The sequence below is a fragment of the Callionymus lyra genome, chromosome 4 (genome assembly GCF_982586985.1).
Source record: "Callionymus lyra chromosome 4, fCalLyr1.hap1.1, whole genome shotgun sequence".
Lineage (NCBI taxonomy): Eukaryota > Metazoa > Chordata > Actinopteri > Syngnathiformes > Callionymidae > Callionymus > Callionymus lyra.
In genome coordinates, this window is record NC_141821.1 from 24,994,676 (window position 1) to 25,019,806 (window position 25,131).

At 43.1% G+C, this 25,131-nt stretch overlaps 2 protein-coding genes across 3 annotated transcripts; both read right to left on the reverse strand.

The window, feature by feature from the left end:
- Positions 1 to 69: 69 nt before the first annotated feature.
- Positions 70 to 3,263, reverse strand: eif1axb (eukaryotic translation initiation factor 1A X-linked b). Of its 2 annotated transcripts, none has more exons than XM_087789353.1 (7): positions 3,127 to 3,263; positions 2,188 to 2,271; positions 1,152 to 1,255; positions 982 to 1,032; positions 831 to 912; positions 603 to 694; positions 70 to 476 (listed from the first exon to the last, which is right to left on the reverse strand). In XM_087789353.1, exons 1-7 carry the CDS (start codon positions 3,140 to 3,142, stop codon positions 471 to 473), a joined length of 435 nt encoding a protein of 144 aa, XP_087645479.1. In that variant the 5' UTR covers positions 3,143 to 3,263; the 3' UTR covers positions 70 to 470. The 2 variants fall into 2 exon arrangements, with proteins under 2 accessions (XP_087645479.1, XP_087645481.1); XM_087789355.1 differs by having other exon boundaries at positions 2,188 to 2,266; positions 3,122 to 3,244.
- A 651-nt stretch (positions 3,264 to 3,914) lies between these two features.
- rps6ka3b (ribosomal protein S6 kinase A3b) lies at positions 3,915 to 24,346 on the reverse strand. The gene is made up of 22 exons (XM_087789350.1): positions 24,078 to 24,346; positions 20,380 to 20,439; positions 12,397 to 12,513; positions 10,135 to 10,216; positions 9,900 to 9,980; positions 9,764 to 9,843; positions 9,596 to 9,702; positions 9,503 to 9,540; positions 9,285 to 9,427; positions 9,154 to 9,224; positions 8,577 to 8,665; positions 7,670 to 7,734; positions 7,502 to 7,604; positions 7,303 to 7,412; positions 7,066 to 7,191; positions 6,907 to 6,996; positions 6,686 to 6,844; positions 6,457 to 6,618; positions 5,825 to 5,901; positions 5,627 to 5,744; positions 5,361 to 5,501; positions 3,915 to 5,165 (listed from the first exon to the last, which is right to left on the reverse strand). Exons 1-22 carry the CDS (start codon positions 24,138 to 24,140, stop codon positions 5,043 to 5,045), a joined length of 2,205 nt encoding a protein of 734 aa, XP_087645476.1. The 5' UTR covers positions 24,141 to 24,346; the 3' UTR covers positions 3,915 to 5,042.
- Positions 24,347 to 25,131: the final 785 nt, after the last annotated feature.

Genomic DNA, 25,131 nt, shown 5'->3' on the forward strand with positions numbered 1-25,131 from the left:
AAAGAACCGTCCCAAAACAGAAACTTGATGGTTTGGGAACAGCAGGCAAGGAAGGAGAAGGAAAACAAAAATGGTTCATCTTTTTATTGTCGAATCCAGAGATTCTGTACTTCAAATTCCACAAAAGTGAAATCAATATAAATACATTTTAAAAGACGTCGGGTGTGTTGCTCAGAGCCACCGGAGAGAGAAAACGCTGCTGTTCAGGAACAAAGCAGCTCCTCAGTTACCGATGCATGTTGCTCCTGACCAGCAGACAGATGCTCAGATCCTGCACAAGGCCTGCTTCATCGCCCCCTGCTAGCAGCCATTGACAACTACGTAACAAGAAACTGATGTCATAGGAGTGGAAACGGACCGTGTGTAGGGTGTGTGCCGTCAGATCAGAGTAATTGGTTTTGTTGTGGCTCAAAAATCATCCCAGATGGAGCTTTCTAGTAAAATCCCACCTTCCCTCAAGCAGCAGGACATTATATCTGGAACACAGAAGCGACACAATTACCACGGCTGCTCGAAGCATCGAGCTCATCGCAGGACCACAGGACCGGTGAAGCCAAATTTAGAACTGCGGTTGTTTAACGTGAGCTACATTTCCTACTTACTCCGTCTGTATCGTCGTCGTCCCCACCAATGTCATCAAACTGAATATCCTCGTCGTCACCAGGACCGAACGTTTCTGTGTCGTTGATTTTAGCTGGAGGAGAGAAAAACAGTCTTAAAACACACAAAGACCCTTTCTTTGGTGACATGACCCATCTGACTGGGAACTGAAATGCAGATTTGCATCTTCGCTTCAAAACACGTATGACGCCAACTGAAGTCAGTCTCACCGTGTTCTGGCAGCTCGCCGTAGTTTTTCAAACTCCTCGCTTCCTCTGCGTTGTACTTGAGGATGACGTCGGCTTTGTTGTCCTGAAGTGAAGAAACACGTGAGGCGACGGGTTTCTCTCAAACAAACAAGCTCCTTCAAGACCAACTGACCTGGTAATCTCTCAATCCGACCAGGATGATATCTGACGTGTTAATCCAGACCTGTGTGAGAACACGCCATAATTGTCACAGACACACGAGGCGGGTGCAAAAAAAAAAAAGGCCTATAGAAAGTGCAGAGTGTGCGCTCAGAGAAGTGCACCGTTGCAGGACTCGCCCACCTTTTTCCGGAGTTTTCCTCTGATGTGACATAGCCGCTTGGTCCCGTCAAAGCACATCGCTTCCAGACGGCCGTTTCCCAACATTTTTATCACCTGAGCATATTCTGAAGGGCAAACACACAATTATCAGAGCTGGAAGACAAAATCAGCCGAGCTTTGTGTGCATCTTTTAGCTCAAAAACTTTAATCACAACAGTTACTTTAACAAAATGCTCCGTTTCTGTATTTTCTCTACAATACATTGCCTTGTACGAGATCCCTGTTACTACGGGTGTTATAAAGATAAAGTTACATTTTGGGTTGCAAATAAACTTCTTGCCGCTAGATGGCAGCAGTCATTACGTCCTACGCAGCTAAAGGAACGTTGCAATCTGGAGATGAGTGAGGAGGCAGGTTGCTCCAGCAGCTTTTGAACCAGACGTTTGGACATGTTTAGACAAGGTCATAACTTTTTTTATTTGTTTTGAAACCAAGGGTCATTTGGTCTGTAAATTCTGAAACACCAGAGGAAAGTACCTGGGCAAGACTACAAATATAGTCTAGATTATTGATAATTCACACCCCTACCCATTACCACTTTTCTGCCAAGGAAACATTTTAAGTTATTTTCGAATTTACTTCGAGGATACGTATAAAACTGTAGACTAGAACTAGCATGCAAGCAGTTTTTGCATATAAAGACTTAATCCAGAACCACAAGTTGTTGATGTTTAAAGTGTTTATTTTTAGTTGTTAAAGTTTCTCTTAAACTGATCTTGGACCTCTATTGTACTCATCAGTATGTGTACAAAACTCTCATTTCAATGAAATATTAACATTAGAAAAGGTGCCAATGGGTTAGCTATATGGTTGTTTTTATTTCGCTACTACAACTACCTAAAATCCTGCATTAGTCTGACAGAGCAGCAGTGAAAACCACATGAGAGTATTGAAAAAAAAATTCAAGTTAAGAAATGTAACATCGGGCTTCAATTCAACCGGGTCATTGTCATTGGTCAGAGCTTTAACACAATAAGTTGAAGAGAGCAGAACAAACCTTGTCCATCCTCTTTGAACACCAGCTCTCTTTTCTCGGACTCATTCTCGTTCTTACCACGTCGACGATTCTTTCCTCCCTTTCCTGAGAAACAGAAGATAAAACAATTAAGATCAAGGGAAAAAAGGGGATACTGGAGTGGATCTAGTAAGAACTTTTGGAAACCGTCTTGACAGTACAAATATATTTGGAAAACATATGGATCATCTCATTTATACCTGCTCATTTGAGTTATTGACAAGTGAATTTTTTTATGAAGCAGTATAAATAAAAAACGGACTAGATTAAACAATACGTGAGGTTTCAGTGGTCCCTTTTCAAAATAAAAACATATGTTCGTACGAGGTATAAACTCAAAGCCGGACAGTGCTCTAGTACCAAACTATATGGAAACAAAATACATCTACATTTCAAATAGCTACGTCGTGTAACCCCGACCTCTGACCTGAAACAGTAGCGTCACATATCGGAGGTTCAGATTCACGTCAACGAAAGCTATGGAAGACTTATTTAAACAGAAAACCCACCTCCTAGGTGGACAGTGGGCTAACTGCCCCTCTATGTGTAGCGTAAGAGCATTTAAAACGTCACTTGTTCCGGCCTGTTCATATTTCAAGATAGCGTCACATTAAATTAAACGTAGGCCGGGCGGGTGGGGTTTAACTAGTAGCCTGATAGCATCACCAAAACGGTTTATTACCGATTAATCATACGCGTTAGTTGACCGGACCGCCGTTCACAACTTTAATATATTTTACCCACAATGAAATATAATGTCATTGTGTCATTTGCAGAGGCCAAATGTGCTGTCCGAGAGGAAATAGCTGTTGCTAACTAGCATTAGCTTCCCGTGGTCACGTTTTCGGTGCGTGTCCCCACGGCGGGCTGAACACCATGGTCCCTGTAGAACGGGTTCTGAGACAAGTCCAGATACCTTACCTTTATTCTTGGGCATATTCCCTCACGCCTACGATGCCTGGTTTGCTCGAATGAACTCGAGTGAGAGACTTTAGCTGCGGACTCGGCAAGAAAAGATGAAGCTGCTTTAGCGGCGAAGTTACACACCGGTGTGCGCATGCGCATGGGAAGAGAAAAGCTTTATTGACAAAGCATTTGTTACAATCCGGAAGTGCTAAAATTATTCTCAACTTGACAGGTTCATGTTCAAATTCCAATCATGATATAATAATATAATTCTAAAATAAAATTATTTGTAAAAGTTATTTGATGGCAGTTGATCCACCTATTATTTTAATTAAATATTAAAAGGTCTATTGTTAACGATTCGCAGAACGTGCTCCGAATTATTTGATCACGATCTTTATACAGTTTCTCATACAATGTATGTGCATTACTTTCTTTGGCCATACACTTTATATCACTTTAGACAGGACTCGCAAAATTAAGTGCGCGCCAATAGGGCAGCGGGTGGTCCTGGACGGGACAACGACCCACCCCAACCCCAGTACAAAGATGGAGCCACCACAAGAGGAGCCGCTTTACACTAGCATGTATGGACGCTATATTTGATAGTATTTATCAATCATGCAATATCTAGAATATTTCAGCCATAACCTCCACTCTTTTTCAAACCTATTGTCTTCAGTCACTAACTAGACAGCAGTTTATCTACATATCACTGCTGATACTCATAACCCTGTCTAATGAAAACAAAAGTGGCAAAATACTGATTGAATCGTTCAAAAAAATGTTTTAAAAAGCCAGGGAATATTCACATTGATCTTTTATTATTTTATAGAAATTCCGGCAGAAAAAAGGAGCCGACGCTGCAGCAGCAGGAAGTCACACAATGATGAAGAGGCAGAGCCAAAAGAATAATTACATCTTAAAGAAACAAATATACATTTGCAGTATCAGTTTAAATGGAAGATCGGCAGAAACATTCCCCAGATTTGTTCAAACGAGACCCTGAATGCATCAATACACGTCTGGTGATACAGCCACGCCAAGTATGCATGGCATTGTTACATTTGTGAAGGAAGAATCAAGATTTTAAAATATTGCAGAAATACAGAACCTAGTGATAGTGAAGATTCTTTTTTTTTTTATTATCTTAAATAAGATTATCTGTTGTTGGAGAACATTCAATGAAGTTGCTGCTTGTGTTGAGTTCTGGTCACTGAAACTACAAAAGTGTGATGAAAACACAAGTGTGTCGACACCTGAGGTTCAAGTTTACAGCTCCACACTTATGACTTCCTGAAAACACAGAACCAGGGTGGAAATATGAAGGTATATAAAACGTTCATGAAACGTTATTTTCATAACTGAAAGAGGCCGACATCTGTCAGAATTTCTTCCCAAATCAGAAGCAGAAAAGTCACAATCAGTAGGATTTAACACGCACCAGAGCCAAGACTCCATCATTAGAGCTCAGCAGCGGTGGTACGATTTCCTGGAGGATATCAGATTTAAATTATTTGGAATCAGCTGCAATTCACACTACAGGCCAGCAGGGGCAGTCTTATTGCATAAATGTAGGTACACGACTGACCAGACTCTATCAAAGACCGAGTTCAAGACATAATCATAAGATAATGTAAATAAAGCCTTATGTTGTCCAGATCTGGCTAAGGCATGCTTTTATTTTGAAGGCTGAAACTGAGGGTGAACAATGACAGCTGATTCCAAAGTGGAAGTGGGTTTGGTGCCAGGAGTGCTTACATATTAGACCATCTGCATTCAGGATTTAGTGGAACCTCGCCCTGCTCATAAGATCACAGCTCTAGAGATCAATGTGAGGCCCCCCATCAGTAGTCTGTCAGCAGGACTGGGCTTCAGGTAGTTGACGAGCCTGGCAGAGGTCAAATTGAGGTCAAATGCACTTAGGGGGGTTACAGGGCGGTGGAGGTGATCTTCTTCACCCCCCTCCGCTGTGCAAGAGTGGAACAGCCCACCGGCTCCAGGACAGGTGGGACATTTCTGTTGAGGGCAGAGTAGGTTGCCGCCATTGCCCCCTTGAGGGAGAGAAGGGTAGAGTGTTTATTTTTGAGTTTGTCTATGTGAAGGTGTCTGTGTGTGTCTGTATGTGCTTGTGTGTGTGTTTAGTGACTCCAAGTTTATGTCTGTACTGTATTTGCACGTATGCACAAGTGTGTTTTTGTATTTGAGCTTGTGTGTATCAGTGTACGTGTTTGTCTGTTTTTGTATACCTTGACCAAGTGTGGAGCATCATGTCGGTTCAGGGTGTACTTGGGCAGCTGGTCTCGGTGGGTCACCCAGGGGTGTCGCAGCACTTGTCTTGCAGTCAGTCTCTGGTGAGGATCCACGTGCAGCATCCGGGACACCAGGTCCTGCAGTCACAATCCAATGTGTCAAGCTAATATATATCCACCATGGTCAGCCCCTCGCCCCTCACAGTATTCAGTCATCCCTTTATCTCCAACAGTCACTCATTTATTTGTGTGTCCTTCACTACCTTAGCTTCAGCAGACACAGAGTTCCAGTACCCCCCACTGAGGGAGAACTTCCCACTGCCGATCCGGGCCAGGATCTCTTCAGGCGTGTCTTCTGGACCGTTGGCAAATGGAGTGAAGCTGAACACATTTAAAGGAGGAAGAAGTCAATGGTTTCTGTGCGAGAATCAGACAAATTAGACACTGATTGGTGGACTGACCCGGTCAACATGGTGTAGAGCAGAACCCCAAGACTCCATATGTCACAGGCAGCATCATACCCCTGCTTCTTTAACACCTGACACAGACATGGACGAGTCAAACTTGGTGCCCATACATAGTACTGGACCTAGAGGTTTCAGACCTACTGTAGAGTTGTTTGTACTGGACCTAGAGCTATTGGTACTCGAGCTACTGTAGGGCGGTTGGTACTGGAACTAAAATGTATGATAGAGGACCTAGAGCTGTTGGTACTGGACCTAGAGTGGTTGGTTGTGAAACTAGAGCTGTTAGTACTATAACTAGAGCTGATGGTACTGGACCTAGAGCTGATGGTTGTGAAACTAGAGCTGTTGGTACTATAACTAGAGCTGTTGGTAATGGACCTAGAGTTGATGGTTGTGAAACTCGAGCTGTTGGTACTATAACTAGAGCTGTTGGTACTGGACCTAGAGTTGTTGGTACCGGACCTAGAGTTGTTGTTACCGAACCTAGAGCTGGTGGTACCAGAGCTAGAGCTGTTGGTACCAGAGCTAGAGCTGTTTGTTCTAAAACTAGAGCTGTTGGTACTGGACCTAGAGCTGTTGGTACCAGAGATAGAGCTGTTGGTACCGGAGCTACTGAAAGTACAAACCTCGGGGGCTACAAAGTTAGCGGTGTAACACGGCGTCATCAGCAGGCCGTTCTCCGCTCGCAGCTGTTTGGCGAAACCAAAGTCGCAGATCCGGATGGACTCAGAGTTCCCACTCTCGTCCACGTAGAGGATGTTGCTGGGCTTCAGGTCTCGGTGGACCACCTGTGGCGGTACACACAAGCACATCAGTCGGGGAGCTAGAAGGATGCGGGGTCTGTGGTGGTCTTACCCCCTGGACGTGTAGATACTCCAGGGTCTTGGTTATTGTGAAGAGGACAGCGCTCGCTTCTCTCTCAGAGAAAAACTTTTGACGCAAAATCTTGTCCAGCAGCTCGCCGCCTTTCATCAGCTCCGTCACTAGGAACACGGACCGGCCATCGTCGTACACCTGCAGGGGGCGCAGGTGTTAACTCCACCCGAACAAGAGGGCTTAGATGAAGTGTGGCTCACGTCTTTGAGCGTGATGATGTTAGGGTGCTGCCCGTATCTCAGCAGGATCTCCACCTCCTCCGTCGGATCTCTCTTGGCCTTGCTAATGATCTAGAGCAGAAGAGCCGTTAATGGGCCAGAAAACTCAGTTGACGGTTCAGGACCTGCGAGGGTCGTCACCTTGACAGCGTAGTCCATCCCGCTGCCTTTGTGCACGCAGCGCTTACAGATGGAGTAGGAGCCCACACCGATGTCCTCCTTGACCTCATAGCTGTCTGAGAACTGAGTGGTGTTACGGTGGAGGTTCTGCGTACAAAAATACACACACACACAGAAATTAACATATGCATGAACAAACACACACAAACCTCTCCTTCACTGTATGTTTGAGCATAGTTTATATGCATGTGTGCGTACCTGCACTATAGTGTCCGGCAGCTCCTGACTCTCCTCCTCCGTTATCGCCACAAAACTAAATCCTCTGAACAGCTGATGAGCGTTGGCGCTGGGCGGGACACCTGGTGAGTCTAACACACACACATATTAGATACACAGGTGCACAAACACGTGCACTTATTAGTCCGAATTGTGAAAAGTAAGGGTCAGGGGTCGCTACCTCGTGGTGTCTTGGCCGTGAACTCGGGGTCGAAGTAGAAGGTGTCATCTGGACGACCCACCGCCGGCTTGAATGGAGGGTGGATTTCCCGCCGGAAGAGTTTCTGAATGACAATAGGAAACCTTAAAAAGTCTGTCATCTGACTGTTGGATGTGGCTTGAAACTCACGTTCCAGTCGATGGTACTGAAGAACTGATGTCTCTTGATCTCCTCCACACCGTCTGGTCCTGCCCCTGTAACACACAGAGCAACCATCACACCACTATGACGGCTATATGCATATACTTACAGGTGTATTTTCCGCAGCAGTAGAAGGAAGAGACGTCTTCGGTGCTGATACCAGCTTAAATATCTCGAGAATATTTCGATTCTCGAGATATTTAATTTTTTCTTTATTTCTTTTTCCAAACTTGCAAAACGTGCTGCCATCAGGTGGCGATAGTGTTCCTACAGTTGGTTGCAACCATCGTTAAATAGAAGTAGAAGAAGAAGCTGTCGTGTCATTTCTGGTTAGTGCATAGCGACAGTTTGATTTGAGACATACTATCTGTGGAGAATTTGCGTACTAGTTAGTATGTACACTATCCTGATGCATACTAACTTATAGTATACTAAGAAAAGTATGCGATTTGAGACACAGCATCTGTCTTTTTTAAAAGGCCCTGGACCTTTAATTGTTCGTGACCATCCCCAACTGAAAACACGTTTACTATAACCACACTCCACTCTGCTGTGATTTGAGTTTGTCACTGCGTGTCATCAATCCTAGAAGGCTCCAACTCCAAGGGACTTGTTGTATAAAAGAAGCGGGGCGTGATTACATCTGGTTGAAGAAGGAGTGAAGCCAATATTCCATCATAATGAACTGCGGTCCTGTAACCTCTCAGACAGTTGAGAACTTTATAAAGTAATAACTAGTCATGATGAAGGACCTACTGCATCTTAGAGAGGAAGACTTCAACATTTGAACATGTGAGTGAGTCAGGAGAGTTGGGTTTCACATGAGTTGCCCCTTAAGCTAGCAGGTTATTGACCGGTAAAACACATAAGTTATGATTTAATAATGGTCTAGTACCCAGTCTGTTGGCAGGGTTCCGCTTGAACAAGTTCCTGAGGAGACTCTGAGCTTCCGAGCTCAGGAACTGCGGCATTCCCAGTTTGGCCCTGCAGGAAATGACATCATCAGACAGTGTGGAGGCACACATGGCAGACGGAGAGAACAAAGAGAGCCAGGAGATAAGAGGGAAGAGGAAGGAAGATGAAATAGACAAGCTTTAAAGACGGGAGAACCGCTTACACAGAAGGAAGAGTGAGGAGGAAGAGGAAGAAGAAGAAAGAAAGGAGTGATTAATGCTGAGCACAGGAAGGAGAAAGGAGGAGGAGGAGGAGGAGGAGAGGAACAGCAGTTAACTCTTCATTCGAGTGTTGATATCGAGACTGTGTGAGTCTGGATCACAAGGTGATCAACAAGTGAGTGACACTATGGATGTGAGAAATAGTTTCCACCCTGAAGTTATAGGAGTGGCACCACAACACAGGAGAACCTAAAGGAAGAGTTTCTGGAATATACAACTCTCTGTGTGACTATATTAGGTTTGAACTTGAGTGACATCATCATTGTACAGCGGGGGGACGCCGGTCACGTGACCTACTTGAGGATCATGGTCATCGTCTCTTTCCGGTCTTTTCCTTGGAACGGCAGTGTTCCCGTCAACATCTCAAACTGTCAACACAGATGCACAGTCAAACACTTCCTGTCACATGACTAGGACACAGGCCTCACCATGAGAACTCCGTACGACCACCAGTCCGCACTGTGCGTGTGTCCTCGCCGGTTCACCACCTCGGGCGCCATGTACTCCACCGTCCCACAGAAAGAGTACGCCTTGTTCTCGTGGTCGATCGACTCTTTGCTCAGACCAAAGTCTGCACACAGGTGTACTCACACTCATCAATCTATTCAAGCACATCCTCACACACACACACAGGTTCGCTACACACCTGTCAGCTTGATGTGTCCCTCATCATCCAGTAAAATGCTGTAACAAGGAAAGAGGCGTCAGAAGTTGAGTGAGTGTGTTTGTGTTCACCTACTTCTCAGGCTTTAGATCTCTGTAGATGATTCCAAGTCCATGGAGATGATCCAGAGCTAAGGCAAGTTCAGCCAGGTAGAACTTTACATCTTCTTCTGTGAACATCACCTGGAACACGCACACAGTATGTTGAGTGCTGACCCTCCAGGTTTACGCGTGTGGCTCTCACCTCCTTGGAGAGTCGTGTGAAAAGGTCTCCTCCTCTCAGGAAGTCCAGGATCAGGTAGAGCTTCCCCTCGGTCTGGAAGGCTGCAGTGGATGTACAGGTGAGTGACAGGAGAGGGGGGTGAGAGTGACTTACTCACCATAGTGCAGTTTTACAATGAACGGATGATTGACCTCCACCAGGATGTCTCTCTCCATCTTCGTCCTGACACGGTCCCGCACTGAGAACACACACACACACACACACACATCAGATGAAGAGTGTGCTGCTTCAAACCCACCAGCAGGTGGAGCCTCAGATCCCATTCAACCTGAGGTAATGACCTCTACAAGTCGCATGGTTGACTCTCAAATATTGAGTGAGTGTGTTTAAACCTTTCAACGTTGCCTTCTTCAGGACCTTCATAGCGTACAGTTGTCCAGCGTCTGGTCCAGTCACCTTCCTCACCAGAAACACCTGCAGACACACACACCACTGCATTGTGAAATTCCTCTCCATGTTTTTGTGAGCATGTCTCACTGTGTTTGTGTTACTGTGGTGTGTGTGCTTCTGTGAGTATGTCTGTGTTTATATCTGACTGTGTGTGTTGTTATGGGGTGTTGTTATGGTGTGTGTGTGTGTGTGTGTGTGTGTGTGTGTGTGTGTGTGTGTGTGTGTGTGTGTGTGTGTGTGTGCGCTTCTGTGAAAAGGTACTCTAGTACCCATTGAATGTTTTCACATATTGCCACGCTACAAACTCAAATGTATTTAATTGAGATTTTATGTTATTGTTCAACACAAAGTAGCACATACTTTTGAGGAGGACATTTTTTTTATTAAATGAGGTTTTAGTTTGAACAAAGATCTAGGCAAATAAATATTTAAACCAGTGTTGCACCAATGTTTACAGCCCCCTGTACTCTGTGGCCTAAAATGAAATGCAGCGTAATCAATTGCCTTCAGCAGCTACCTACATGGTAAATAGATGTTGTAAACGGTGTGTAATTTAGAACCATATTTTAATATATTAAATAGATTTTTTGTTAGACAACACTAGTCAAAGAAGAGCATCATTTTGAACAAGGGACTCACTAGACTGGTGAAGGGAAAAAGCAATGTTAAAGCATAGTTATAAAAATATCCCAAGTTCAATCCATCATTTAACAATGGAAGAAGTATGCAACGACTGCTACCTAACATGATACGACTTTCCAGCTAAACTGACCTAGCAAGGAGAGCACTGGTAAGAGAAGCACCCAAAAGGCCCATAGTCGCCAGGGAGGGGCTGTAGAAATCCACAGCTCAGGCAGGAGAATTTTACCAGAGGACAACTACAAGTTGTGTATAACAGTGGAAAGAGCAAAGTCCTTGTTAAACGAAAGACATAAAAGGTCTGTTGGCCGTTTGGAACAAGCCATGTAGGGGACACAGCAAACACGTGAAGGTTCCCTGGACAGATGAGACCAAATTAGAATTCTTTTGGCCTAAATGCAAAGCGATATGCATGTGGAAAAAACACTGCCCATCACCTTGAACACACCATCCCAACTAGGAGACATTACTTCACATAATGTAGGGCAAGAGATCAAAGAATATTCAAGTGTTAGGACCGGTCAAAGTCCAGACCTACAGTGGTATGAAAAAGTTTGGGCACCCCTGTACATTTTCATGACTTTCCTTTATAAATCATTGGTTGTTTGGATAAAAAATTCCAGTTAAATATATCTTATAGGAGACGAACACAGTGATATTTGAGAAGTGAAATAAAGTTTATATGATTTACAGAAAGTGTGCAAGAGTTATTTAAACAAAATTATGCATGTGCATAAATTTAGGCCAGACCTGAATATTATTGAAAATTTATGGTTTGATTTAAAGCGGGCGGTCCATTTTCGGAAACCATTAAACCTGACTGAACTGGAGAGGATCTGTAAAGAAGAATGGTCCAAAATACCTTCCACCAGAATCCAGACCCTAATTGGAAGCTATAGGAAGCGTTTAGAGGCTGTTATTTCTGAAGCAGGAGGATGCACAAAATATTGAGTAATTTTTCTTTTGTGATGCCTAAATTTATGCACATACCTAATTTTGTTTAAATAATTCTTGCACACTTTCTGTAAATCATATAAACTTTATTGCACTTCTCAAATATCACAGTGTTTGTCTCCTATAAGATATATTTAACTGGATTTTGTATCCAAACAACCAATGATTTATAAAGGAAAATCATGAAAATGTACAGGGGTGTCCAAACTTTTTCATACCACTGTATATCCTAATGAGCATCTGTGGATGACTTGGAAACTTTGGTTTACAGATTTTCACCATCCAATCTGGCTGAGCTTAAGCAAAGCTAAGCAAAGTTCATATCATTTGTTTCCACTTCACAAATATCAGCTAATTTGTGATGGTTGCATATAAAATCTTGATAAAATACATTTGGTCTTCCCTTTGTGAGTGTGCGTTTTTGTGTTACTGAGTGTGTGTGTGTGCCTGCTTCCACGAAGGTGTTTTTTTTATGTCTGATCTCGACATGGTCAGTTTTGAACTTTGACACCAAGCATTGAATCATCCCACAAACATTAAGAGGACGAGGACACATGCAAAAAAACGTACATTTACGTCAAACACACACACATAAATAATCCCCTAATCACCTTTCCGAAGGATCCTTGTCCCAGCACCTTGCGCAGCTCGAACTGTCGGGGGTCACCCTTCTCCGATCCTTCCTTGACATGGTGGGTGATGCTGATCTCTTTAATGGGGATGTCGTCCTGAGGAGGAAGAGGAGCAGTTGATGAAGGTGCAGGAACAGATATGACGTCATCGTCACACCTTCAGGTCCATCTTTTCAGTTCACCTTCCAACACATTTTTTTCCATCACAGACTCATCTGTGTCAAACCCTCGAACACTTGACAAAATCCTCCTCCCTCCGCTCTTCCCTCTCTACCTGCAGGTTCCAGGTCCGCCCAGGTGCATTGGGGGTCACGTAGAGGGTCCTGTAGGTCGGCGACGACAACATGGAGATGCAAGAGAGTCAGCAGGACGATCTTCTTTCAGCCGTTTTTATGCTCTCGTCTGCTTCTTAACTCCTCTCACGTCCTCTGGCACTCCCTCCGTCTCTCTCCATGTTGTCACCCCTTCTTCTCCGTTTCTAACCTCTCTCTCTCTCCCTCTATGTTGCACCCCTTCCTCTCCGCTCCTCCCTCTACCGTCACTCACACATGACTCAAGAAACCAGTGCATACAGACTTGACCTCTGACCTCAGCTACATCCATACGACCTGACAGTGCGAGTGTGTCTTCTTGTCACACTTCCTCACACACACACACACACCAGAGGCCTTCAGGTGCCGCTTGCCAATGTTTCACTGCAAGCTTGATCAAAGTTTTTGATTCATCCAGTCATTGTGTTGAGGGAGGGGCTCGGAGGAGGGAGATTAAGGAGGGACCAGTCAGGGTTGTGGTGGATCAGGATGAGGGTCAGATCAGTGTGCGAGTGTGTGTTTGTGCGCATGTCTTCCAAACAGGTGCAGTTCACAGTTCTAATCCTGTGATTAAGAGGTGCAACATTAGCATCCTCTTTCTTTCTGATCCACCATCTGTGTTGTGACTTACACACACACACCCATAGACACACTCACAGACAAACAGAGACACACACACACACACACAAAGTCAGACATACACAGAATTACAGACAAACACAGACTTACAGACATGCATAGACTCACAAACATACTGAGAAAAAACAGTCGTCTCGTCCTGGGATTATAGTTTGTCCAACTAATACAGACGTTCTCTCTCTCTCATTTCTTTTATCGGGATCCATTCTTTACTCACAGACCCACTGGATTGATCAGGTCCAAAACATGTCCACACATCCTCCTCTGCTGCCTGCCAGCAGCTCCGGTCCAACACCAGAGTTGACCGCTGTCGAGCTGCCGGCGTCCCCTTGTTCAGCAGGAGGCGCTGCAGGTGCTTCAGGCGGCTCCGCAGGGTTCTCAAAACACCCGAGACGCTTTGAAACACGGGCGTCACGTTCACCCTCCACATGACAGACCAGACAGAGAACACTGTGGCTGAGAGACTGGAAAGGTGTGTGTGTGTGTGTGTGTGTGTTGGGAACTCAGAGGAAGAGGAGGTCATAGCCATAGAGACACCCTGGAACCTCCTCTCCTGTGACACAGCTGCAACCTTCAGCCATGCTTTTCCACTCAGTACTGAAGCGCCCCACTAGCAAAGCACACACACACACTTTGAGAATCACACACATTTTTACAGTCCAACACACATGCACACACACATTCTTAAATACACACACACACACACTCTCTCTCACACACACACACACACACACACATCTTATAGATATATGAACACACAGAAACCTACATATTCTTACAAAACACAAAAAATAATATGAAGACACCCCATTCAAAACAATGATGAACTCGCACATACACTCACACTCGTGCTCCAACGTGTCCTGAACACAAACACCATGTTCACAATGTGAGCGCCTGACATTTACTGGATTTCCTCCACCTGTTGTCACCTCCAGCATCAAACTGTAGTTTCCAGGCTCAGTGGTGCAACCGTGCTTCAAATGCAGCAGTGCTCCGGTCATTCAGGATGAGGAGTTGCTCCTGGTCAAACTGAAGGTGGACCTTCACACCATTCACTTTCTGGACTGTGTTGTGCCAATGAAGTTGTATTAACTGAATAAAATACCAAAGTCAAAGCAAAACGGACAGAGATTGAGTGAACATGTGCAGCTAGACAAACATTTATTTGGATGAGATTCGCTGTTATTTTCTATGCAGTCCAGAGGTGCCTTCTCTGCATGATTTGGTGTGAGTCCAGGCTTAGAGGGAGACGGGCAGTGTGTGTGTGTGTGTGTGTGCCTGAGACAGAGTGTGTGCACGCGTGTGCGTGCGCGATAGAAATATGACGCTGCATTTCCGGTGTCACTTATTATCCCTCCTGAACTCGGCCAATAAAAATAGATGCAGGAGGGATTTGGTTCATAAAGTCTCCTAGACTGGAATTATGTTGCGCACGCCAGTGTGTGTGCGCGTGAGTGTGTGACAGGAAATAAGATTAAGGCTGGGTGATGTGAAGCTGGTGATGCTCTCAATCACAGCAGGTATAATGTCCATGCCCTCACTTCAAAGTCATCAATAAATGTGTGTGAGAGTGTTAAGCTTCTTGGAAGTCCAGTATTCAGTGAGTGGGATTCCATACCAGACAATCTGCACCCCTTAATCCAGTTACGCAATCAATTACAGGCCGGATAGTAACACACAAACAAACACACACACACGCAATGTTGTGTCTCAAAGCAATAACACGTTGCGTTAATCTTGGCTAGCAAGTGACAAAAACGATCAACAACTTTTAAAGGTCTGAGTCATCTGACCTATCCTGACCTCTTCCTGCTCCTCCCTTCATTTCTTTGTCTTCCCCGTTTCCCTTCCTCCGGTCCCCCTCGTTAGTTGAGCCCCCCCCCCCCCTCAGCCTTCACTCTCGTCCCCTGTGAGAACATGAAATTTGTGACCCACATTCTCCAGAGCAGTTTGGCTCAGATGGGTCATATTCTGCTCAGAGAGGAACAATGAGATCCAACATGAAGGCAATGCCTGGTCCATCACAACTCTACTGCAGCCAAACTCCACCTCTAATTTTTACTGATTCAATTGTTTTACATATTCACTATTTTTGCAAAAAAGTGTATAAATATTGTGACTGAAAAAGAAACTAAATGTTAAATCAATGTTGGCTGATATGATTAAAATGATGATGCAGAGGACAACACTCAGATTCAATCTCCAGTAGAAACGGGGTGAGCTGGTTACTTATCCCTTCACTGATCACTATGACAGAAAATACTTAAGTGAGAGTTACTACACGAAAATGGTGTTTAGAATTCCACTGCATAGGTGACACAGACATTAGAAGTCCTACATTTCCTACTATATCATCTACCTCATATATCAACTGTTTTATGTCGTTATTAATGTTCTTCTTGTACAGTAAAACCTTCTCTGTTCACCATACTACGTTTTAGTCAATATTTTATAAACATCTAGGTGTGTGTGTGTTATATCTTTTAAATATCACTAAAACGTGATTTTATTTACTTTAACTTTTTAATAACCGACCAAACATTTCAAATGCACTTAAAAAAAGATGGTAAGATTGTGAAGAGTCCACACACACACACACACACACAAGTGTGCTGCCGTCAGATATAAACAGCTAACTACACACGAGAACTCATTGAGCCTTCAAAAATAAAAGTCTTCTCCACCTGAGAAGGTCACCACAGAACCATGACGTCAAAACGGCGACACCTGAGGTCAGCAACATCAGATGATTGCAGAGTGATTTCAGAGGCCTGTAGTGGGACCTCAATCATGGGAGAAAGTCTTGAGAAACTAGTCCTGATCCCACGTATGCCAGCTAAACTGAGAACATCTACAGTTTCACCTGGACATCAACACCAAGACCATTGTAGAAGCGAGCAACAAAAACAACAACAAATGAACACTACCTGAAGTTTCCGGCTCATCAGGTTGAATAAAAGAGTCTTCATGGTCCTGGGACAACCACGTACTTTCACAGAGTGACGGTTGTTGATGATAAAGCTGGCAGAACACACAGATACACAGACACAGACACACACACACACACACACGCAAACAGGCTCTCCAGCTGTTCATTGCAACGATTAGACCATGTCCCGTTTCCCAGGCAACAACATCTGCACAAGAAGGTACACATCTGTCCAGAGAGTCTGCCAGACTTGCACACACCGAAAACACAGAACGCATTAGTATTTGACCTCCACATTATTTCTTTCACAGTGACACACAGTAGCAGAAAATTGTTAAGAGATAAAGTTTAATTATAAATACTATGAACACTTCGTATGACGTTTTATTAAAAAAATTCCAAGCACATGTAATACTCAATTGTATCTAAAACGTAATGATAAGATATGTATAAAGTTATATTAAAACACTACATTTGTACAGTAGATAATTATAATGAAAATTATTTCCACATGTGTATAAAAAGTTTATATTTAAAACCATATGAACAAATAAATATAACCTTATTTTAAAAACATTATGAGCACATGTTAAATTTGATCTTGATTGTTTAAGTTCACCCTACAAGGACAAACTGAGTTAATAGTGATAAAAAATAAATATCTAATACCTATAATTAAATTAAAGCAATTGTGTTCCAGCGCAGTTACAGTTATTACAAAGAAGTTATAGTAAACTATATTATAATGTCGTTGTTATCTTGTTTTTGATGCAGCTCTGATGAAATAAGACTTTAACACTTTCATGTGTAATAGTTGTTTTAATGCAGTTGGTGTGAGCGTCAACAATCAAACATTTAGATTTTTAAAATATATTTAATGCAGTTTCGGTTGCTTTTTAATGGAAATATATGTAACATGTAATTTTTAAATGCAGGTAAAATTGAATGTATGCCATCGGTACATGTAGAAGTATTATTAGTATTATAAAAACCCATGCTGATAACCGATATCCTGAGTCTAAAGATTAACTTCAGATATCCGTCTCACAAGAAGTAACTGGCATACAGCTCGGAATTATTAAACATTATATAACAGCAAATACACAGAAAATAAACATCTTCTCTACTAAAATAACAATCAAGCACCCGTAGATAGGTTAAAATATTAACCATTAAAGGGTCTTTATTACCAAACCACACATTCTTCTGAGAGGATTTTTATCAGTAGATATTTCATGAAGGTGATTATATTAAAAAGATGCCATTAGTGTGAAGTCATGAGAGTCCGCAGAACTCCACCATGTATTCTTGGTTAAGGACATGTAATAGCGATGTTTGTGGTCTGTTTAAGTCGTAAGGGTCCGCTGTCACATTACTATGAAGCATTATGTCAAAATAATTTTTCCTCTAATAATATATGGAACAACAACCCAGACTGTACATCTGTGTTTGTAATTGAAACATTTGAACCGGCTGGGCAGGATCATTTCCAAACATGTTTTGATTACAGGTTATATTTACCAGCACTTCAAACTAAGGTTCAAACTTGGATTCCTACTTGATTTTACAATGTATTTTGAAGACAATAAATGAAGTGCTTAAGATAGAAGAGGTTATGTGACAAGTTCAACATCTAAAAAGGTTCCAACTAAACCGGCGTTAAGCTGTTAAGAAAAAAAGACATTGAAAAATAAACACTCAAGTGGGACATGAAAACTTTCTGAAGAGGAAGTGACATCACAACAATGAACTTAACTGAGAGCCAGAACGTATCCTGCAATTGTCTGGATTGCTCGACGCACGTGGTCGGTCGATCGGTCAATACCGCAGTGGTCAATTTGTGGGCGGAGCTTCTACCATTTCCATTTTTGTCTCTGGTTTCCTGTTGCACACGTGGCTGAAGCGGATTCAACCGTAAACACAACTAAAGGATCAATTCCTTCTGGTGAACAGAGGTGAAGAGAAACTAGAATGATGTCCAGGATGATGTTTAGATGTCATCACTTGTAAACATGACACTGACAAGACCTTCAATAATATCCCTTTAAAACCCTGTGTGTGTGCGTGTGCGCGCGAGTGTCTAAAAGACAGCAGAGAAAGTAAGTCCAGATGGCAGGACAAGATTTAACACCATCTGCCAGTGAGCACCACGTGTCTGACTAATACACACGCACGCACACACACACACACACGCACACACGCGCACACACACACACGCACACACACACGCACACACACGCACGCACACACACGCACGCACAACCACACACACAGGTTTTGATAATGCCATTAATAAAGCGGAGCATTTGTCAGAGCTCAGCAGCCAGAACAATGAATAATTTAACATCCTTGTCGTCCTGTGTGTGCGTGTGTGTGTGTGCGTGTGTGTGTGCGTGTGTGTGTGCGTGTCAGCTGTGTCCTTTTACTAAGATGTTGATGTTACTACAGCACCAGTTAGACAAGATTTAAGGGGCATGCATGTGTACATGTTCAGCATGAGTGAGTTTGTGCATGAGTATGCATTTGGAATGAGTTTGTGTCAAACTGTGTGTGTCTGTGCACGAGTATGTGTGTGTCCGTATAGAGTATGTATTTCGTATTAGTGTTTGTTTCTATGCATGAGCGTGTGTGTCTGTGCATGAGTACGTGTTCGGCATGAGTGCGTGTCCGGGCATGAGTAGGTGTTCGGTATGGGTGTGTGTGTGCGGCATGGATGTGTGTGTTCGGCATGGGTGTGTGTTCGGCATGAGTGTGAGTTCGGCATGGGTGTGTGTTCGGCATGAGTGTGTGTTCGGCATGAGTATGTGCATGTCCGTGCGTGAGTGTGTGTTCGGCATGAGTGTGTTTTTCTGCATGAGTGTGTGTTCGGCATGAGTGTGTTTTTCTGCATGAGTGTGTGTTCGGCATGAGTATGTTTTTCTGCATGAGTGTGTTCGGCATGAGTGCGTGTTCTGCATAAGTTCGTGTTCTGCATGAGTGTGTGTTCTGCATGAGTATGTTTTTCTGCATGAGTGTGTGTTCTGCATGAGTGTGTGTTTTTCTGCATGAGTGTGTGCGTGTATTTATCCGTGCATTGGTGTGTGTCCGTGCACGAGTATGTACTTAAGAAAGTACGTTTTATTGGTAAAGCACCTTTCACAGACCATCGTCACAAAAGGCTTAACAAATATAACAAACTAAATAACAAAACAATACACAGCATGTGTTTGGAAGAAGTGCGTTTTCGGCATGGATGTGTGTGTGTCCATGCATGAGTTTATGTTCAGCATGAGTGTGTTTGGTGTCTGTTTATGTACTTGTGTACACGTCTCTGCACGAGTGTGTGTTTGTTCCTCGTGGAAGCAGGCAGCTGCACACATCGATTTTTAAATGGAGGGGTTGGGCTTATGGATCGTCTATCCGAGAAGAGCCGAGCACTCATTAGCTCCATCTCCAGAGAGTTTCACACACACATGCACGATCACGCACACGCACACACACACCAACTCTGGAATCCCACAGCCACTCAAGTGTGTCAACACATGCTCGACCTCCACACGGCGTCTCTCACAGACGACCTGGCTGTTCTTCTCCTTCACTGAGAGTTTTCACAGGGTAATGAAGACGAGTCAGAGACAGAGATGATGATGATGAAGACGAACACAGTTTGATGACTCATCAGTTTCACTCTCACACATCATCCTACTGGAGTGGGCGAGAACACAGTCACACAAATACTCATCCTGATAGACAAGAGCAAAAAAAAAAAATGTCACACAACCTCCTCATCTCCAAACACAGTCACAACACAACGCCTCATCTCCACCTCAAGACTTTCAAAACTCGTTCATCGAACAGTTGCAACAAAATAAGTCAAAGAAGTGCAAGTTTTAAAAATTGAGTAAAAAGTAAAAATATCTGTATATGTACATCACAAGAGCAAAACAGTCACACAACTCCTCATCTCTACACACTAAAGACAGAGAGGAAATCTGAGTGAATCAGCGATTGGACGGAGGATGGAGGATTGGATGTCAATAGCATCCACACACACACGCACGTGCACACACACACACACACACACACACACTTCAAACTCACCGTGCAGACTGTTATAGAGTCGTCGTCGCCCACAGAGTCATCAAGGTCATGATGCGTGTCCTAAAATAGAAAAACACAAATATATAAACAATGTTTTCACATCAATAATAGAAGTCGTACGTTACACATAATTACTATAAAGATTGATATGCTGAATTCTACAAAGATGTTAAGAAAAAACAGCTTAAAACCTTAATATAGACAATAAAACCCACTTAAGTTGACAGATCAATAGTTCACAGCTCAGAGGGTCACATGACCAAGCAGACGGGTGAGGTCACAGGTGAGCACCTGGTACTGCTCACAAAGATGGAGTACAAATGTTGTGTAAAAACAAAGTTCCTGTCTGTAGCTCAAACTTTGTAGTCATGGCAATTCCTCCTGCAGAGCGAGCTTTAATGGCAAAACGTGTCAGTTGAGCCACAGAAGTCATGTGACCGACAGACACCAGGAAATTGTGAAAGTGGCAGGCGACATCAGAAACAAACAAATAGAAAGAATACATTTTATTCAACTTATTATGACATAAACATTGCACTTGAAATCTGTGTGTGCGTGTGTGTCGACCAGCAGGTTAGAGCTTGTCAGCGAATGACTCATTGAATTTTTGTCCCTGATTATTGAAGACTCACACACACACTCACACACTTCCTGGTTTCTGAGATTGTTGGCAGATCTTTACTCGATATTCTAAAACTTAGCAGAGTGAGTGACTTATTGATGACACATTTGTTACTCGAGGAAACACACACTAGTGTGCTTCTAGACCGACCAGCACAGCTACACAACAAGTATACACCCACACATTCCTCATGATTCTTACTGGAAATTCTGTTTCTAAAAACATGCAGGAAGTGATACACACATACGCACACACGTTAAAGTGCAAGTGAAGGGTTTTTTCTTCCCTTTGAACTATTTGGATCAATGATGAGTTTAAAAAAAAAAGTTTTTGGCAGAATGTTTTTGTTTTCAATTTGTTCAAAATGAAAATGTATTTTTGCAACCGCCGGGTCAGTAAACAATGGGCAGGTCTATGCGTGATGTCAACAAAGTAAATGTCAGACAGAAGTTCATTGACTTGGATAGTAATACAAGTGTAAATAATGCCAATGAAAGCGGATCAAAGAGATTTTTCACTTAATACGAGTTAAGGCTGATCCAACAAAACTTAATGGTGCCTAGAGAGGTTTGCATCTGTCCTGCTTTGAACCCATGATAGAACAGGATCTAGTTTGGAATCTGACTGAGACTGAAGCAAAAATGTCTGCCTACATTTTCACAACTAGTTATGTAACAGTCATAAATGATGGTTACGGAACACTTAAAGGGCAACTAATGTCAAACTCCAACTCTCCTGACTCTCGCATTTCAAATGTCTTCCTCTCCAAGATGCACTCAAGTCCCTCATCGTGACCATCTTTTTAAGAGATTACTTTATAAAGTTCTTCTCTGTGTCTATTATGATATAATAATAATAATAATATAATATAATATAATAATAATAGCATTTACTCTTCCTCCAGCCAGCTGTAATCACGTCCACTTTGTTTATACAACAATGGTGACTTGCAGTGACAGACCTGGATGCTTGGCCAATCACAGCAGAGTGGGTGTGGTTATGGTAAACAAGATTTCATCTCCAGAAAAACAAAGCGTTTACAGTGGGTGGGCTTAAGAACATTTTCGAATAGATAAATACTTTATTAATTCCCCTGGAGGAGAATTGTTTTCGTCCAGCAGCAATAACACATCCATCCATATAAACATACATAAATACATGTGACACAATTAAATAAATGATGAAAAAATGAAAATAAATTAAATAATGTAAATATTTCAATGAAAAGTGAGACACATACTGATGATACAATAGAGTTCCAACATCTATTTAAGAGACATTAGTTGCCCATTAACACACACTCAGGCGGTAAATATATTTTCATTGAACCAAGTCAAGTTGATTGTTTTTAAGTACATATATTTTTATTTCCTCTGATTCTCACTATTTGTATACAGTACCATCACAATGAACATATAGAAGACTATTATACAAATATTTGCTGATAACTAATGCATGTTTTTTGTAAGAGGAAATGCTCATTGACATAGGAAGAGAACTAAAACTCTGCAGTTCCCATCAAATGATTATTAAATGAAATCAAGTCTAAACTAAATAATTGGTAGATATTGGTCTCACAGATCATTATCGCACAGCTGTCATCCATCTCGGTCATGATCAAAAGCAGCCAATAAATAGACAAAATAACATCTCCTCCACTGAAAACCAATCAGAAAAACCTAGATAGGTATAAAAAAAAACGAATTAAAACTTAGTACAGTGAACAAACGAGGATAACTTCATTATCAAAGGTGAGATTATAGTGGAGGTCAATACAGCGTCTCCTGCATCAACATGAACTACATGAAACAACTGATGACAAATAAAACATGATATAGAAGGAAACGTAGGACTCACGTCATCGACAAATTCTAGTATCATGAAAGTTACTAGATGTCCTGAGAGTCTGCTGAACTCCACCGTGTATTTTTGTTGTTTAAGACATCTAAACATCAATGTTTCTGCTCTAGGTTTTTCCTCTGCCTGCTATCTGGAACATCTACTAGAAAAGAAACATCAATCCAGGTTTTGCCTGAAGCTGGACAGGCAGGGAATTGTACTGTACAGTTTACAGATGATTTTTTATATACAAGCTCGAATGAAGAGTTACAAGTATTTTTGTTTAAAGTTTTATATATACCAAGCACTTAAAAATCTGTCAGCTGCAACTTTTATTTTGTTCAATCATTGTTGTCTTCTTCCTTCCTCACATGCCCGTCTCGGTCGATCCAAGTGCCAGTCTATCCTCCTGACCTCTCTACACATCTGCAGGGTGTTGTTGACTCTCGACTCTGTGGCAGCGGCAAACTTTGACCTCCTGACCACACCCACTTCAACAACCTGACGGCGGATAGTCAAAGGCGCAGACCGTTGCTTCAACTTTTCCTGTTTCCTCAACACCTCCTCCTCTTCTCGACGAGTCGGGACATCCTCCCGGGTGTGATCGGTTCGACTGCCGGTCGAGTTGGGTCGAGCGTGTCCGGCGTCATTGTTGTGAGTCAGCAGTGAGAGCAACGAATAAAAACCTCACAACACAAACTAACGTCGAATCACGGCCAGACTGACCAGCATGTTAGTGTCTTAACTGCTGCTGCACTTGGATTGACTGTATCCTCTCTTGACAGGAAGTTTGTGCTGGTTATAGTGTGCGTGTGCATGTGTGACCTCTGACTCACTGTGTGACGGTGACATGTGTTTCCCCCGACAACATGGTTCCAGGTGTGTCCAGTGACCTCTGGGTGATACTGGTCACATCTGGACTCACCTTCAAGACCGACTTGAGATCATGCTTGTGATCGTACTTCCTGTCACTTGAACTTCCACAGTCTCAACACAGACACTTCTAGTTTGGACCTGCTGTGACGTCATCCTTAGGATTTAATATTGACAAATGTGATATATTTGTTTCCTGGTCTAATTCTGGCTGCTGGTACTTCCACAGCTGTGTGATGACACACCAAACTTCAAAATCTCAGTAGTTGACACACAAGTTGGAGCGGCTTGTCAGTGACGTCACAGAACCTGAAAACACTATAAAAACCCAGACGCGGATCTAGAGACTCCCGCGGCCGCTCACCTCCGCCGTGGTTCCGTCCACTGGCACCTTCTGCCAGGGATCGACCAACTGAGCCAGCGGCATCTTTTTCTGCAGGTTCCGTCCGGACTTGAGACTCGCTTCCTCTCCGGGTCCTCCACTTTCCTCCTCCAGCCGTCGACACGCTTTAAATCCGGGTCTCGGTTCGGCTGACTCTTCGGAACCTCAGCAGCGAGTGACGCCGTTCGATGCGGTCCGAGTCCGGGTCTGCCGGGGGGAGCCGAGCACCTCCCCTTCTTCCGAAAGATTCGAAACACACGAGCACGCCCTTTTCCTCTACCTCACGCGCGCGCCTATGCACGCACGCAGACACAGGCTCACTTCCGGTGTTTCCCAATATGGCGACCGGTGTCGGTTTACCTGCGCGCCACAGCGGCGACGTCATCATTACGTAAAAATGTCTAAAGCTGAGATTCTTGGAAGTGATAAACGTTAGACCAAAGTTCAGGCTCCGATCGAATTGTTATTTCATCCAAACATGGACAATAAATAACAAATCTGGTTAAAGATAAGACGCTTCTTTAGTGACTGTCAGCTTTAGAACGTTATTCTGGTTCAGTTCTTCACATGGAGGATCCTTTTGTCGTCATCTGTCCGGTTCCTGCTGACCATCTTAGAAGGACTTGACTTTTAGATGAAGCCAGTGGCCTTGACACGGTTTTAGTCATAATATTGCTGTTGCCACGAAGAAACTGACGTCACAGCCGGTGATATCCCCCCAAAACTGTGACGACGCCCTACTGTGTCTTTGCGTCAGAATCAAGTCTTGAATGTTTGCGTCATAGTAGGTCACAGAGCGACATCTTGTGGCAAAAGCAGAAACTGCATTATTTAATGAAGCTGCGCTGACCTCCTGTCCAACCCCCTTAAGATTCTTAAGGAGTTATTGAAACAGAAATCTGGATCAGGATCTCAAATGAAGAAACAAGGTCGACAGAGTTGATGAATCAAGATTCTTTTCATCGAATACAAGACTCAAAATCATATTAACATAAGTAAGTAAGTAAGTCATTTTTATTTGTATAGCGCTTTTCCA

Excerpts from the sequence above, each read along its gene's own strand:
- rps6ka3b (XM_087789350.1), bottom strand. The coding sequence starts at position 24,140 with ATGCCGCTGGCTCAGTTGGTCGATCCCTGGCAGAAGGTGCCAGTGGAC. Across the intron at positions 10,217-12,396 it reads GACAAGGATCCTTCGGAAAG|GTGTTTCTGGTGAGGAAGGT; the intron begins GTGATTAGGGGA and ends GTGTGTCTGCAG. Across the intron at positions 9,225-9,284 it reads GGTCGTACGGAGTTCTCATG|TTTGAGATGTTGACGGGAAC; the intron begins GTGAGGCCTGTG and ends CTGTGTTGACAG.
- eif1axb (XM_087789353.1), bottom strand. Across the intron at positions 1,033-1,151 it reads GAGGAAAACTCCGGAAAAAG|GTCTGGATTAACACGTCAGA; the intron begins GTGGGCGAGTCC and ends GTTCTCACACAG. Across the intron at positions 913-981 it reads TCGGATTGAGAGATTACCAG|GACAACAAAGCCGACGTCAT; the intron begins GTCAGTTGGTCT and ends TCTTCACTTCAG.